This window comes from Dama dama, chromosome 9, assembly GCF_033118175.1.
Source record: "Dama dama isolate Ldn47 chromosome 9, ASM3311817v1, whole genome shotgun sequence".
Taxonomy (NCBI): Eukaryota; Metazoa; Chordata; class Mammalia; order Artiodactyla; family Cervidae; genus Dama; species Dama dama.
In genome coordinates, this window is record NC_083689.1 from 19,024,187 (window position 1) to 19,039,993 (window position 15,807).

General features: G+C 48.8%; 1 protein-coding gene across 9 annotated transcripts in view; it reads left to right on the top strand.

The window, feature by feature from the left end:
- SMARCA4 (SWI/SNF related, matrix associated, actin dependent regulator of chromatin, subfamily a, member 4) overlaps positions 1-15,807 on the top strand; it is a 91,115-nt gene that overhangs the window by 4,698 nt on the left and 70,610 nt on the right. For 8 of the 9 annotated variants that reach the window (XM_061150339.1, XM_061150338.1, XM_061150336.1 and 5 more), the window contains 2 exons: positions 12,464-12,713; positions 14,820-14,952. In XM_061150339.1, coding sequence (XP_061006322.1) covers positions 12,492-12,713; positions 14,820-14,952 — 355 coding nt within the window. In that variant the 5' untranslated portion in view covers positions 12,464-12,491. Of the gene's footprint in view, positions 1-12,460; positions 12,714-14,819; positions 14,953-15,807 lie in introns of those variants that run through there. The other variant, XM_061150340.1, reaches the window with a different exon arrangement.

Sequence of the window (15,807 nt, forward strand, 5' to 3'; positions counted from 1 at the left end):
GGGAGGATGTCTCTTGTGCCCATGGCTACACTGATGCGCAGGGGGCTCCTCCGTGCACCCTGGGAGCCGCTTCTGGCCCTGATGCACTCCGAGCACACATGGGACCGCAGCCTGGACTCCTGGCGCCGCCTCAGAATAGCCCCTGGAGGCCCTCACCTCTGGTGTGCTCTCTCTGCTGCACTTGGTGCTCCGCTGGACGCTCCTCCTCCTGTGTCTTCTGTTCTTCAGCCAGCATCGGTGTTCCAGTGCTGGTTGCCCCCAGGGAAGGGACACTTTTTGTATTTCTTTTGTTTGATAATTCTTTTTATTTATTTATGGCTGTGCTGAGTCTTCATTGCTTCTCAGTCTTAGTTTTCCAGTTGCAGTAAGCAGGGGCGACTCTTTAGTTTCGGCGCACGGACTTCTCATTGCCGTGGCTCCCCTTGTTGCGTAGCACAGGCTTTAGGTGTGTGGGCTTAAGTAGTTGCGGCACGTTGGCGCAGTAGTTGCAGCTCCTGGGCTCTAGCGCACTGGCTCAGTAATTGTGTTGCACAGGGTTAGTTGCTCTGTGGCATGTGGGGTCTTCCTGGACCAGGGATGGAACCCACGTCTCCTGTATTGGCAGGTGGACTCTTGTGCCACCAGGAAAGCCCCTTATATTTCAAATGGCATGGCATGGCATGTGCTAGCTGAGGCCCTCCTGGTCACTTTGGTCATCCCTGTCTCCTCTTATTCTCTCACTCTCACATCCATTCCATCTGCCGGTTCAGAAGAATCTAAAACCATCATCAGACCATGTCACTGCCTTACCTGGAATATACCAGTGGTTTCCCATTGCACCTTGGGTGGACTTCTGCTTCCTCACCCCTGCCCTCGAGGCCTGTGATCTGTGCCCTTCACCCATCTCTGATCTCGTCTGTGGCCTCCCCCTTCTCACCTGCTCTTCTCCTTCAGGGTCCCACCCCAGGGCCTTTGTAGCTGCTGGTCCTGTGCCTGCCCACAGCCACCTGCTCCCATTGCACTCCAGATTTTCTGCTCAGATGTGTCCCCATCACTGAGACTGTCCTGGCCACCGTGATTGGAAGCGCGCCTCCCATCAGCCTGACTGTTAATCCTACTTGATGATGCACAGCGCTTCCACCCACTAGCAACGTTGTGTCCTGTTTATTTGTGTCACTCAGTCGTCAGTCCCACCAGGCAGAGACTTTGTTCTCTGCTGCATGCACAGTCCCTGGAACCCAGTTCAGGGTGAGTTTGTTCTCCCCAGGTGTTTGGAGGTGGCCTGTCACAACACTGCCCCAAGTGGCGGTTGGAGGTGCCACACTTGGATTTTGTGCGTCCCTCTTGTAGGGGAATTTCTCTTCAGCCATCTCCAGGAGTCACAGGTAATGCTCAGTGTTGAGTACAGAGCAGGCCTCACAGCAGACTCAGTGGTGGTCCTGCTGTTCATCCAGTGGGGCTCGGTCAGCATTAACAGAGGTGAGGAGGAGAGTCTACCCAGGTTTCAGAGGTGGAGCAGGGTCAGGACTGAAGCTGAAGCTCCAGTACTTTGGCCACCTGATGCAAAGAGCTGACTCATTGGAAAAGACCCTGATGCTGGGAACGATTGAGGGCAGGAGAAGAGGGCGACAGAGGATGATGGTTGGGTGGCGTCATCAACTCAGTGGATGTGAGTCTGAGCAAACTCCGGGAGATAATGAAGGACGAGGAAGCCTCGTGTGCTATAGTCCATGGGGTCGAAAAGAGTTGGAGACGACTGAGCGACTGAACAAGGGTCAGGACAGAGCTGTAAAGCTTGTTATGGTTACTTGATGCTTATTTATGTTGGGGTCACCTGGAGTCTGCTGTGCTAAGTCATGTTTAACTTTGCAACCCCATGGACTGTAACCCGCCAGGATCCTCTGTCCATGGAATTTTCCAGGCTAGAACACTGGAGTGGGTTGCCATTTCCTCCTCCAGGGCACATGGATTCTGGGTCATAGTAAAGAGTTGTAGATAGGCAGTGTTTGTGTTCTGGAAGGTAGACCGTTTTATCTCCCTGCCAGGTTAGAGCTTGAACTCCCTGAGGGCCTGGTTGCCTTCGTGTCTCCTGCCATGTTATAAGTGGGGAGGTGCTCTTCAGTGGTTTTCAAATGAATGAAATACTTAAGGGTGGAGTGGGAGGGGGAGAATTCCAGTGAATCAAATGATGTATAATTCCCAGTGCTAAAAATAATACTGGGTAACAATTTGGCATGTCTGCCTCTTAGGTAGACCTGAGAAGGCATTGTAATTTATCATCATCAGGACATGATTTTTTAGTTTCTGAAATGTATTCTCTTTTAAATGCAGGGCAAGGTTTTGCTACTTAATTATGTTGCAAGGATAGTGTTTGCCACAGAATAGCCAGCTTCTGGGCTCAGGAATGTGCTATTTCCGTGGGGTCCCTGAAACCACAGGTGCCCTGACCCATGTCCTTGCTGGTTTGAGGACTGCTGCACCCCACAGCCTCAGGTCAAGTGTGGAGGGTTTTATTAGTTGTGGAGTCTAGGGGAAGTCTCATTTTGTAGTTTAAATGTTACGAATGAGGCTGGATTTGCTGAAGCCACCCAGCCAAGCCGCTTTGAACTCTCTCTCAGCTCCGAGTCATGACTTGACTGCCATGGAGCTGCTGCTGAAATGTGTCTTCAAATTTCTCCATGCCCCAGAAACAAATAGCAGCTATCCTGCAAAATGGGAAAAAAAAACCTTAACTGATCATCTCAGTAAACAGATTTCAGAGGGTCCCTATCACGCCTTAGCAGCCTGTCCTGCTGTAGTGGTCAGCCACCATGATCCTTTTAAGAGAAACCATGGTCCTTAGAAGAGAAGCACTAAGGCTGGTACGAAAGAAGAAATGAGATCTCTGATACTGAAGCAGTCTGGTTCCACATCTGAACATCAGCACAGCGATTTTGGTGAAGTTGAAAGTAGATGGAAAATAACACAGTTTCCAAATGCTTTCATCGTCCTTGTTTATTTCCCCAGAGACACTTCCTGGGCATCTTTTCTGGGTGTTGACTTCCCACGTATTTTGTCTGACCTAGGCTTTTTTTTTCCCCTCCTTAAAAAGTGTATGTGTATTTAAATCCTGTTTACAGAAGTAATAGATGGTTAAAACAAACACACACAAAGAAAGTACTCCAGAAGTCTGTGATGTGGAACGTGTTAAGTTCCCCATCACACGCCTCCATAGAGAGCCACTGGCAGTTTGGTGCATGTTTTCTTGGGGCTAACTTCTATGCTTGGATTAACATGAGGAAATTGTTATTCTTAGCAAAACGGTGCTCAGGCCTACACCCCTAACTTTGACGGTACCTTCTTCCCCCGCTTCATTTTGGACCATCTCCGTATACGTATGTACAGTGCTACCTCATTCTTTTTTTTTTTTTTTTTAAACTTATTCATTTATTTATGTATTTCGGTTTTGATTGCCTGGTTTGATTTGCTGGGTTTTGATTACCTCGCACACCCTTTCTCCAGTTGCAAGCAGAAGCTATTTTCTAGTTGCAGTGCACAGGCTTCCCACTGCAGTGGTTTCTCTTGTTGCGAAACACAGGCTCTAGGCACATGGGCTTCAGTGGTTGCAGCGCTTGGGCTTAACAGTCCAAGCAGGTGGGGTCTTAGTTCCCTGACCAGGGATTGAACCCATTGCCTCGCATTGGCAGGCAGGTGGACCTCCAGAGAAGTTCTACAGTCAGCCAAGGGAAGGAGCCTCTCCGTGATTTCTTTGCGGCTGATGTGTCCTCAGTAATAGTCACTGCTGCTGCTGCTAAGTCCCTTCAGTCGTGTCCGACTCTGTGCGACACCGTAGACAGCAGCCCACCAGGCTCCCCCGTCCCTGGGATTCTCCAGGCAAGAACACCGGAGTGGTTGCCATTTCCTTCTCCAATGCATGAAACTAAAAAGTGAAAGTGCAGTCGCTCAGTCGTGTCTGACTCTTAGCAACCCCATGGACTGCAGCCCACAGGCTCCTCCGTCCATGGGATTTGCTAGGCAAGAGTACTGGAGTGGGGTGCCATTGCCTTCTCCGATAATAGTCACTAGTGACTAGTAATAGTTACACAGAAGCAAAACATAATCCCCCTGAATTTTGAAATATTCCTTTCTTTCTATATCTCCATGACCTTGAAGCAGTTAAGGAAAACCTGCTTTCTCTCTTCACAGTACTTTTGACACCAAACATGTTTTTTTCCCCCACACCAAATAGTTCTCCAGGTTTGTGTGGACACCATTCGGGTGTCCTGCACTTCATTTGAATTCTGACACTAACCACGAGTTAGTGGAAACCTCACGGGTTAGGGGTTCAGTCCCACGAGACTGATGCCCCTTCAGATGCCAGTGGCAAGTAGTGAGTGGGTTTCCAGGTTATCCACACTCCTGTCCAGCTTGGTTACAAACAGGGATTCCCATGATGCCTTTGTCCAGTTTGGTAATTTGCTGCTGCTGCTGCTGCTGTTGTCTAATTGCTAAGTAGTGTCCGATTCTTTGTGATCCTATGGACTGTAGCCCTCAGGCTCCTCTGTCCACAGGATTTCCTAGGCAAGAATAGTGCAGTGGGTTGCCATTTCCTTCTCCAGGGAATCTTACTTATTTTTACCAGTTTATAAAGGCTACAGATGAACAGCCAGCAGAAGAGATATGTAAAGTGAGGTCCAGAAAAGTCCTGAGTGCAGAAGTGTCTGTCCCTATGCAGTTGGGATGCACCACCCTCTTAGCACATGAATGTGTTCACCAGCCCTGAAGTTCTGTGAACCCCGTAGTTTAGGGTTTTTGGTGCTTCGTCACATAACCATGATCTATAAACTCAGTCTTCAGCTTCTCTCCCCTCCTTGGAGGATGTAGCTGAAGTTTCTAAACTATTAACATCTTCCTTCTGACCAGCTTCCATCCTAAAGTCATTCAGGAGCCCACCTGGAGTAGCCTCATTAGAACCAAAGACTGTCCTGTCTCTGAGGGAATTCTAAGGGATTTTGGAGCTCTGTGTAAGATGCTCTTATCACCCTTATCACTTAGGAAATTGCATGGGTTTTAGGAACTCTGTCAAGAACTAAAGGTAGAGACCACAAATACATTATTTCTCATTGTCACAGATAGACAAAGATTTCTTAAACAGAACCCCAGAACCATTAATTGTAAAAGAACAGACTTGATATATTCAGTTCAGTTCAGTCGCTCAGATGTCCGACTCTTTGTGACCCCATGGACTGTAGCATGCCAAGCTTCCCTGTCCATCACTTAACTCCTGGAGCTTGCTCAAATTCATATCCATTGAGTTGGTGATGCCATCCAACCATCTCATCCTCTGTTGTCCCCTTCTCCCGCCTTCAGTCTTTCCCAGCATCAGGGTCTTTTCCAGTGAGTCAGTTCTTCGCATCAGGTGGCCAAAGTGTTGGAGTTTTAGCTTTAGCATCAGTTTTTCCAGTGAATATTTGGGACTGATTTCCTTCAGAATTGACTGGTTTGGTCTCCTAGCAGTCCAAGGGACTCTCAAGAGTCTTCTCCAACACCACAGTACAAAAGCATCAATTTCTTCAGCACGCAGCTTTCTTTATAGTCCAACTCTCACATCCGTACATGACTACTGGAAAAACCGTAGCTTTGACTAGATGGATGTTTGTCAGCAAAGTAATGTCTCTGCTTTTTAATATGCTGTCTAGGTTTGTCATATCCTTTCTTCCAAGGAGCAAGTGTCTTTTTAGTTTCATGGCTGCAGTCACCATCTGCAGTGATTTTGGAGCCTGAGAAAATAAAGTCTGTCACCATTTCCATTGTTTCTCCACCTATTTGCCATAAAGTGATGGAACTGAATGCCATGATCTTCATTGAATGTTGAGTTTTAAGCCAACTTTTTCACTCTCCTCTTTCACTTTTATCAAGAGGCTCTTTAGTTCTTCGCTTTCTGCCATAAGGGTGGCGTCATCTGCATATCTGAGGTTATTGATATTTCTCCCAGCAGTCTTGATTCCGGCTTGGGCTTCCCTGGTGGCTCAGCTGGTAAAGGAACCACCTGTAATGCGGGAGACCTATGTTCGATCCCAGGGTTGGGAAGAACTGGAGAAGGGAAAGGCTACCCACTCCAGTATTCTGGCCTGGAGAATTCCATGGACTGTGTAGTCCATGGGGTCTCAAAGAATCAGACATGACTGAGTGACTTTCACTTGATATATTGAACATCATTAAAATTAAGAACTTGTCTTCATCACTGAGAGACATTAATTGTAATCACTTATCCCCAATAAAATGTTCGTGAAAACTTAGAGCCTGTATAAAAGTGGATCTTTTGGTGGCCAGTGAGCCTATGAAAAGGTGTGACACCATTAGTCACAAGGGAAATGCAAATTAAAACCATAATGAGATACAATTATACACTCACCAGAACGGTTACAAGTTAAAAAGACCGACAGCACCAAATGTTGAATTAGAGGAACTGGAATGCTTACTCTGCTGCTGCAGGGAGGGCAGTGTATGCGATTATTTTGCTAATTTGGAAAACTGGCCATATCTGTCAAGCTAACATTATTACGCCTCCCTTACCACAAGCAGTTCCCCTCCTGGACACGTGCACAAGGAAAATGTGCGCCTCCATCCACCTACAGACATTGTTCACATCAGCTTTACATGTACTAGCCAAAATCTGGGAGCACAGGGTCTGGGAATAGGAGAATTGATGGCTGTCCCTACAGCATGGATGCTACTCCCAGACCTGACGTTGTGCAGAAGTAAACTGTATGACCTTCCTTTCAGACAGAGTTCAGTAGCAGGTGAAACTAACCTACAGTGAGAGAATCAGAACAGGGATTCTGCTGGGAGGGTGGTGGTCACGGCTGGAACCAAGTGCTGTGGAGGTGCTGTATCTGATCTAAGACTCTTGCAGCTGTACACCTAGGATCTGGACCCTTCAAGTATGCCACGACCCGAGAGGCCACATCGAGGGCTGGAAGGCTGCTCCCTGCTTCCCTTTTCCTGTACTCCACACCCATGCGATGCTGTAGGTCTGCCCTCCTGTGTCCGAGGGTGGTACGAGCACCAGTGCCCAATGGGTTGCGTTGTTTCCTTAGTGTTTATCTTGGGTCTTGGTTACAGCATGCGTGATCTGTGCTGCAGTATGTGGGATCTTTTGTCGAGGTGCACAAACTCACTAGTTGTGTCACGCAGGCTCAGCAGTTGCGGTGTGCAAGCTTGGTTGCTCCTTGGCGTGTGGAATCTTTGTTCCCCAACCAGGGCTCGAACTTGGCGTCCTGTGCATTGCAAGGCGGATTCTTAACCACTAGGCCACCAGGGAAGTCCCAGATTTTTTTTTTTTTTAATTGAGGTATAGCTGGTTTTAAAAAAGGCCAGGGAACCAGAGATCAAATTGTCAATATCCGCTGGGTCATTGAAAAAGCAAGAGAGTTCCAGAAAAACATCTATTTCTGCTTTATTGACTATGCGAAAGCCTTCGACTGTGTGGATCACAATAAACTGTGGAAAATTCTGAAAGAGATGGGAATACCAGACCACCTGACCTGCCTCTTGAGAAACCTGTATGCAGGTCAGGAAGCAACAGTTAGAACTGGACATGGAACAACAGACTGGTTCCAAATAGGAAAAGGAGTACGTCAAGGCCCTGCTTATTTAACTTATATGCAGAGTACATCATGAGAAACGCTGGGCTGTAAGAAGCACAAGCTGGAATCAAGATTGCCGGGAGAAATATTAATGACCTCAGATATGCAGATGACACCACCCTTATGGCAGAGAGTGAAGAGGAACTAAAAAGATGAAAGTGAAAGACGAGAGTGAAAAAGTTGGCTTAAAGCTTAACATTCAGAAAACTAAGATCATGGCATCTGGTCCCATCACCTCATGGGAAATAGATGGGGAGACAGTGGAAACAGTGTCAGACTTCATTTTTTTGGGCTCCAAAATCACTGTGGATGGTGACTGCAGCCATGAAATTAAAAGACGCTTACTCCTTGGAAGGAAAGTTATGACCAACCTAGATAGCATATTAAAAAGCAGAGACATTACTTTGCCAACAAAGGTCCGTCTAGTCAAGGCTATGGTTTTTCCAGCGGTCATGTATGGATGTGAGAGTTGGACTGTGAAGAAAGCTGAGCACTGAAAAATTGATGTTTTTGAACTGTGGTGTTGGAGAAGACTCTTGAGAGTCCCTTGGACTGCAAGGAGATCAGTCCTGGGTGTTCATTGGAAGGACTGATGCTGAAGCTGAAACTCCAGTACTTTGGCCACCTCATGCGAAGAGTTGACTCATTGGAAAAGACCCTGATGCTGGGAGGGGTTGGGGGCAGGAGGAGAAGGGGACGACAGAGGATGAGATGGCTGGATGGCATCACCGACTCGATGGGCATGAGTTTGAGTAAACTCCGGGAGCTGGTGATGGACAGGGAGGCCTGGCATGCTGCGATTCATGGGGTCGCAAAGAGCCGGACACGACTGAGCGGCTGAACTGAACTGATAGGTGTGTGTGTGTGTGTGTGTGTGTGTGCATGCTTAGTTGCTCAGTCATGTACAACTCTTTGTGACCCCATGTACTGTACAGGCTCCTCTATCCATGAGATTCTCTAGGCAAGAAAACTGGAGTGGGTAGCCAGTCCCTTCTCCAGGGGATCTTCCCAACCCAGGGATCAAACTCAGGTCTCTTTCACTGCAGGTGGATTCTTTACTGTCGGTGCCACCAGGGAAGTCCGAGATATAATTGATTTACAATATTCCATTAGTTTCAGATATACAACATTGTGATTCAAACGTTTTTCTACATTGTACTCCACTTAAAGTTATCATAAAATACTGGCTATTATTCCCTGTGCTGTACAATATATCCTTGTAGTTCATTTTATACGTACTGTTTTGTACCTCCTCATCCTCTGCCTGCCTCTTGCCCCTCCTCCTTCATCTCTTCCCACTGGTAACCACCAGTTTGTTCTCTGTATTTGTGAGTCTGCTTCTGTTTTGTTATATTCATTTGGTTTATTTTTAGGTTCCATATGTAAGTGATAACATAGAGTATTTGTCTTTCTCCTAATTGACTAAGCAGAATACCTGCCAGGTCCATCCATGTTGCAGATGGCAAAGTTTCATTTTTTTTTTATGGTGGAGTAATATTCCCTTGTCTAGACTATAACTCCGTTCATCTGTTGGTGGACACTTATGTTGCTCCCAAGTCTGGGCTTACCGTAAACAATACTGCTGTGAGCATTTGGGTGCGTATTTTTTTTTCTGCATGTATTCTTGCCTGCTTTGTTGTAGATTAACTGACCATCGTTGCATGGTTTGTTTCTGAGCTGTCTATTCCGTTCTGTTGATCTCTGTCTGTTTCTGTGCTGGTGCCATACTCTTGATTACTCTGGCTTTGTAGAACAGTCTGAAGTCAGGGAGCATGATACCTCTAGCCCCATTCTTCTTTCAGGATTGCTTTGGTAATTCGGGGTCTTTGGTATTTCCATACAAATTTTAGAATTATTTGTTCTAGTTCTGTAAAAAAAATGCCATGTGATAGCGATTGCATTGAATCTGTAGATTGCCTTGAGAGGTTTGGTCATTTTAACAATATTAATTCTTTCAGTCCACGAACACAGTGTATCTTTCTATTTGTGTCATCTTCGGTTTCATTCATTCTTTTGTATGTGTGTGTATGAGATTTCTGTTTATTTATTTTGGCTGTGCTGGGTCTTCATTGCTGCACGGGCTTTCTCTAGTTGCGCAAGCAAAGGCTGTTCTCTAGTTGCAGTATGCGGGCTCCTCATTGCAGCTTCTCATTGCGGCCTTCTCATTTCAGAGCACAGGCAGGTTCTAGGATGCATGGGCTTCAGTAGTTGTGACGCATGGGCTCACGGTGGCATGTGAAATCTTTCTGGAGCAGGGATTGAACCTGCGTCCTGTGCACTGGCAGGCGGATTCTTAATCCCTGGACTACCAGGAAAGTCCCTCAGTTTCTTTCATTAGTGTCTTAGAGTTTTCTGAGTACAGGTCTTTTTGAATCATCTCAGATTTTGCTTCCAAATGAATTGGTCTCGAATTTGTCTTCTGTTTTTTTGAAGTTTGATTTAAAAAAAAAATAAAGTTTGATTTTTCCTTGAGCACATTGGGTTTGGGATGTGTGGGGAAGGGATTGTGAGCATGTTCTCTGACACTCCTGTTGAGTGTATTTGAAGCTCATCTCAAAGGCTCCTGGAGCTCTGGAGGAGACCAGGGATGCAGGCAGAATGGAGGAGTGTTTGCTCATTTGGTTGGGTGTGTTCACAGGCAGGGGGAGGTATTTGGCTCTGCCGAGATTTCTCATCCTCTTTGTTCCCGTTACTTAGTTGTGAAACTGGAGTGAAGAAGTATGGTCTTTTGATCTGTTATCCAGGAAGATATACCCCCACCTTTCACAGGAAGACCTTTTTTTAAAAAAAATCAGGAAAATTAAAAATATTCCTGTACTGGGACTTCCCTGGTGGTCTAGTGGTTAAGACTCCATACTGCCAGAAGGAGCGGGCACGGGTTCGATTCCTGGTCAGAGAACTAAGATCCCACACGCCATGCCATTTGTTGTGGCCAAAATATTAAAAAGTAAAGTAAAGCATGTTTAAAGCATCCCCCAAAATATTCCTGTACCTTTTCAAGATTTATCCTTGAAATCAGGAGAGCCTAGTAAAGTTTAAGTGAAAGTTGCTCAGTCGTGTCTGACTCTTTGCGACCTCATGGACTATACAGTCCATGGAATTCTCCAGGCCAAAATCCTGGAGTGGGTAGCCTTTCCCTTCTCCAGGGAACCTTCCCGACCCAGGGATCAAACCGGAGTCTCCTACTTTGTCAGGCGGATTCTTCACCACTGAGCCACCAGGGAAGCCTGACCTTCCTGGGAAAAGAATCTAGAAAAATGTGGATATGTGTATATGTGCATATCCACTGGTTGACCCTGCCGATTCATTTTGCTGTAGCAAAGTGATTCTGTGCAGCAGAAAGGAACACAACACTGAATTAACTATATTGCAGTTAAACAAAGTAAAAAGCTAGAGGGGGACTTTAAAATAACAGGATGCATCAGGCCCGGGAAACTTGATTGAACCTCTAGAATTTGCATCTTGAAGACTACTAAATGATGAAAAGGGTCCTAGGTGTGATTCTCTGAAGGGAAATTGTGCCTGGAATGTGCTGAGTAGTCCTGTAGAGTGAGCGTCTGCCGGTGTGTGGAGTAGCCTCGAAGGAGAAGCCCTGGAGTGTGGCGGGGTCCCGGGGGCAGCACCAGTCAGCCCGCCCTCCTTTGAGGGCTCTGTTGTCACAGCTCTGGGGGGCTCTGCGGAGCTGCAGCCCTCCCTCCCCACAGATACCCCTCAGCCCACCTTCCTGGGAGGGTAAGAGGGCAGGACTGTTTCTTGCTGTCTGCAGGGCCAGCAGACACATAACCTCTGAGTCTGGTGGGTTGATTGGTGATTTTATGTTTCTGTGTTCTTTTTGTATTTTCCAGATTTTAGCACTGAGAATGCCTTACTCTATCATCAGGAAAGGGGTTATTACATTAAAGAGAATCTTACTTAAGGTCATATAACTGCACAACAGATTGAAAATTGAACCCTTACTATAGAAAGCCCTTATAAAATTGATCAGCTCACAGACCAGTCAAAGGAATCATGACTTAGCTCACATTAGGAATTTTGGGGCCTATTTTTGGATCTTGTGGAGGCTCCTGGTCATACTTCTGGGTATCAGGTTTTAGTTTGCAGCCCTCGAGTATCACTTTAAATTAAAAAAAATTTTTTTTTATTTGACTGCACTGGATTTTAGTTGCTGCATGTGGGATCTAGTTCCCCCACCAGGGATTGAACTCAGGCCCTGTGCACTGGAAGTGTGGAGTCTTAGCCACTGGACTACCAGGGAAGTCCTGAATATCACTTTTGAGGTATTTGAGATACCAGAGTGCCATTAGTTATGTAATTTGCCACTAGTTAATGTAGTTAGTTATGTAATTATGCCATTAGTTATGTAGGCTCTTTAAAGGAGCCTACTTTTAAAACTTAAATTCATTTATTTTAAAGGAAACTTGGTCTCACTGAATTAAGTTGAAACCAGCATTCCTTGCCATGAATATTTGTTTTAGTTGAATTGATGAAGGTCCAGTCAGATGATGTTGCCGGCAAAGGCTTTGAGCCTCAGTCACGCACCTCTTTTTTCTTAAATGGAAAGATGAGCAAGCGTTCCGAGGGCGTGAAGGGTGTGTCAGCACTTCCTCGCTTATAACTAGAAAGCTACCCGGGGCGCCAGGCAGTGTCTGTCACCTGCTGCCCCCACCTCCTGGGTCCCACCCCTCCCTCAGGGCACTTGGGTTCTTTGGGTGTCTGACTGTCACCTGCCCGGAGAGGGATGGAGGAGAGAGGACTGGGTGGTTGGGTGGTGCCTGTCAGAGGCTCTGACCTGGCCGTGTGTGATCGTCCTGGACCTGCTGTGACCCCCACACTGACCAGGGCTTTTTTCCCAGCAGGAGACCACTGTCCGCAGCTCCTGTGAAGATGTCCACACCGGACCCAGCCCTGGGCGGAACTCCTCGGCCAGGCCCTTCTCCCGGCCCAGGCCCCTCCCCGGGAGCCATGCTGGGCCCCAGCCCAGGCCCCTCCCCTGGCTCCGCCCACAGCATCATGGGACCCAGCCCAGGGCCTCCCTCGGCAGGACACCCCATCCCGACCCAGGGCCCTGGAGGGTACCCTCAGGACAACATGCACCAGATGCACAAGGTAGGGAGCTCCGGGCCCTCGGCCCCACCAGCTGGGTCCACACGCGCAGGGGCGGGACGGTGCGCAGTATGTCCTGAGCCCAACTGCGGGCTGGCAGCTGTCCTAACCCTAGGTCTCGCTCGCCTGTTGTTTTATTAATGAATAGTGAAGTCGCTCAGTCGTGTCTGACTCATTGCGACCCCATGAACTGTAGCCTGCCAGGCTCCTCTGTCCATGGGATTTTCCAGGCAAGTGTACTGGAGTGGGTTGCCATTTCCTTCTCCAGAGGATCTTCCCGACCCAGGGATCGAACCCCGGTCTCTACCATCTGAGCTGCAAGGGAAGCCTTATTAATGAATAAAAGTGTCCAAATCCTGAAAGATGGCCTACGGCCCGTGGTTACCTGCACTCGGACTGCTTGGCTTGCCTGAGTGACTCACGGAGCACCACAGCCAGTGCCCTCTGTCCCCACTTGATCCTGTACTTGGGTGTCATTGTCCTGACCACTCACCTGAGAGCATCAAGGATGCTTTAGCCAGTGAGATGAGGAAAACCTCTTTTCACACATGTAATTTTCCTCTTCCTTTGTATTCCTGGGAGGTGGTTGGAGGAAATGAGGAAATACTCTCTTATGAATAAAAAGCATCTAAAGGAAAAGGTGCCTTTTTCAAGCATCTGGGGTCACAGGTGGCCGTCACAGTAGAAGATACGAGGCCTGGGGACGAGGGGTCTCTGCCTACCCCTCCGGCTTCCCTGCCAGGCTGTGCATGTGTTTGTACCCCATTCACTTAGTCCCCTCCTGCCAGCCCATCAGGTGCAGGTATGTATCGTGCCCGTTTTGCAGATGAGGAAGTAGGGTCTCAGAGGGACGGTCGCTGAGTTGGTGGCAGAGCCATCTCATCCCTTTGGCTCTCCCTGACCTCAGGCAGGTGCCACCCCCCTGACCTGTGGCGCAGTGAGGTGATCCCCCTCCACCCTCCCCATCACTCATCTATTTCTGTTAACTTGGGTACAGTATCTGTCTGGTCATTTCTTAGAAAGCTGTTGATGCTTCTCTGACCTCTGCCCCAGTGCTGACTTAGGCCCGTTTCCCCTCCGTTTCCCTTCTGTATTTTGTTTCTCCCTGGATACCTGACACGTCTCTCAGATGTCTGCCATGTGTCTGGCTGGCCCAAGAGCTGAGGTTTGGTGGTCCCCGCCCCTTCCCCTGCCTGCAGAGAGCGCCTGCCCTGGGGGAGGCGAGCCTGTCTCTCAGCTCCCCCAGCCCAGGGGAGAAGGGGCAGAGGGCAGGCCCCACCCAGGGGTCTGCTCATCATCCCAAGGGCCCCACGCTGCTTCTGGTTGGGAAGCTGGCCCTCTGCTCTTGGCCTGTGTCTTTTCCTCCTCCTCCTTTCACGGTACACGTTGAGCTGTGGCTGACTTTGCCGGGCCACCTCTTAGACCAGAGAGCTGGACATTGGCATCCGAGCCTGGGAGGGTCTCAGAAGACACCCACTTTGCCAGCCATTCCTTGGGGGGAGTGCTTGGTGCTGAGCATCAGGAGGGAGGCTGTATGATTCTGTCCCACCAAGATCTGATCTTGGTGATCATGTCTAGGAGATCATGTCTCCTAGGAGGGGCAGAATGATGTTACAAAGGGCCCCCTCCCAGCTAGCAGGCAGGAGGCCGATCTGGGATTAGTGAGGACTTTTGACTATTGCTGCCGTATCTCGTGGGCAGGAGTTACTGCCTGTCTCTGATTTACAGTCTCCCGGGCTAGAGGGTCCCTGTGGTCACAAGGTCTTGTGACGGCTAGAAATGCTTCTGACCGGGAGCTCTGCGTGTGCTTCCCTTGTGAGATTTGGGCCATCAGAAACTGTCTCCCACCGCCCCCTGGTGTCCTCATCCAGCCGTGCCCTTGCCTCTAGATCACCAGTCTGCAGGTCCCCTTACTGGTGTTATTTCACGCACGTGCTTTGACACCTAAGTAGGCATCAGGACCATGTCTTGACCATGGCGGCTCAGTAAGTGCCCAGTGACTTTGGATGCACGTTTTCAGTGACCTTGAACTTCTCTCGTGCAGTGCGTTTCTGTGCTGTCTCTTCCCATGCCCCCTTGCTGACCCTGCCTTGTTGTCCACTCTTGCAGCCAATGGAGTCCATGCATGAGAAGGGCATGTCGGATGACCCCCGCTATACCCAGATGAAGGGGATGGGGATGCGGTCAGGGGGCCATGCAGGCATGGGGCCCCCGCCAAGCCCCATGGACCAGCATTCCCAAGGTATGGTTTCCCTTCACCTCTTTCCTCATGTTTGTCGCCCTCTGGAAGTCCCGAGGTCACTTCCTAAAGGAGTCACCCATAGATGGATTCCGAGGACCCAGGATAGTTGAGCCTTGTGGTACACCCTGCCATGGAGGGCTGTTGAGCTTGGGCTTAGCTGGTGCCCTGTTCAGGCCGTCTTGTCCCAGAGCAGCCCCAAGAGAGTGGATACTGGTGGGATGAAACCGTGTTCCATGCCAGGTGTTAGACAAGGGCTGGGCCGGACAGGGTCCTCAGGACAGTGGCTCTGGTGTCACCCAGGAGCGTATTAGGAGTGTAGACTCTGGGAATTCCCTGGCGGTCCTGTGGTTAGGACTTCCACTGCTGGGGCTCTGGGTTCGATCCTTGGTTCTTGATCTGGAGAACTGAGATCCCTCAAGTTTTATGACGCAGCTGGAAAAAAAAGGAAAGAGAAAGCAGACGCCTGGTCCCTGCTTCAGACCTGCTGAGTCAGAACCTCAGGAGAGGGCGGGGCTGGGCTATTTCTTTGCTGAATGGGGGTGGCTTCCTGTCAATGGGGCGGGAAGCTCAGGGGCTCTGCAGGTAAGGGAAGTGAGGGGAGTGGACCTGCCCAAGGCGAGGGGCAGAGGGGTGGGCCCAGAGAAAGCCTGGATATTTGTGTCACCTCTGCTTTAATCGTTGGCAAGTTACTAAGTGGGCCTAACCAAGCTCTGTACAGGCTGCCAACCAGGCTGCAAGCATGTGCCCTCTGGGCGTCTCTTGTTTGAATCATGAGTACAAAGTCATTTGGGCGTCCTTGTCTCAGGGTAGGGGCCAGTGTAAGCTGGGCCCCATCTTTTCCTTAAAAATCACTGG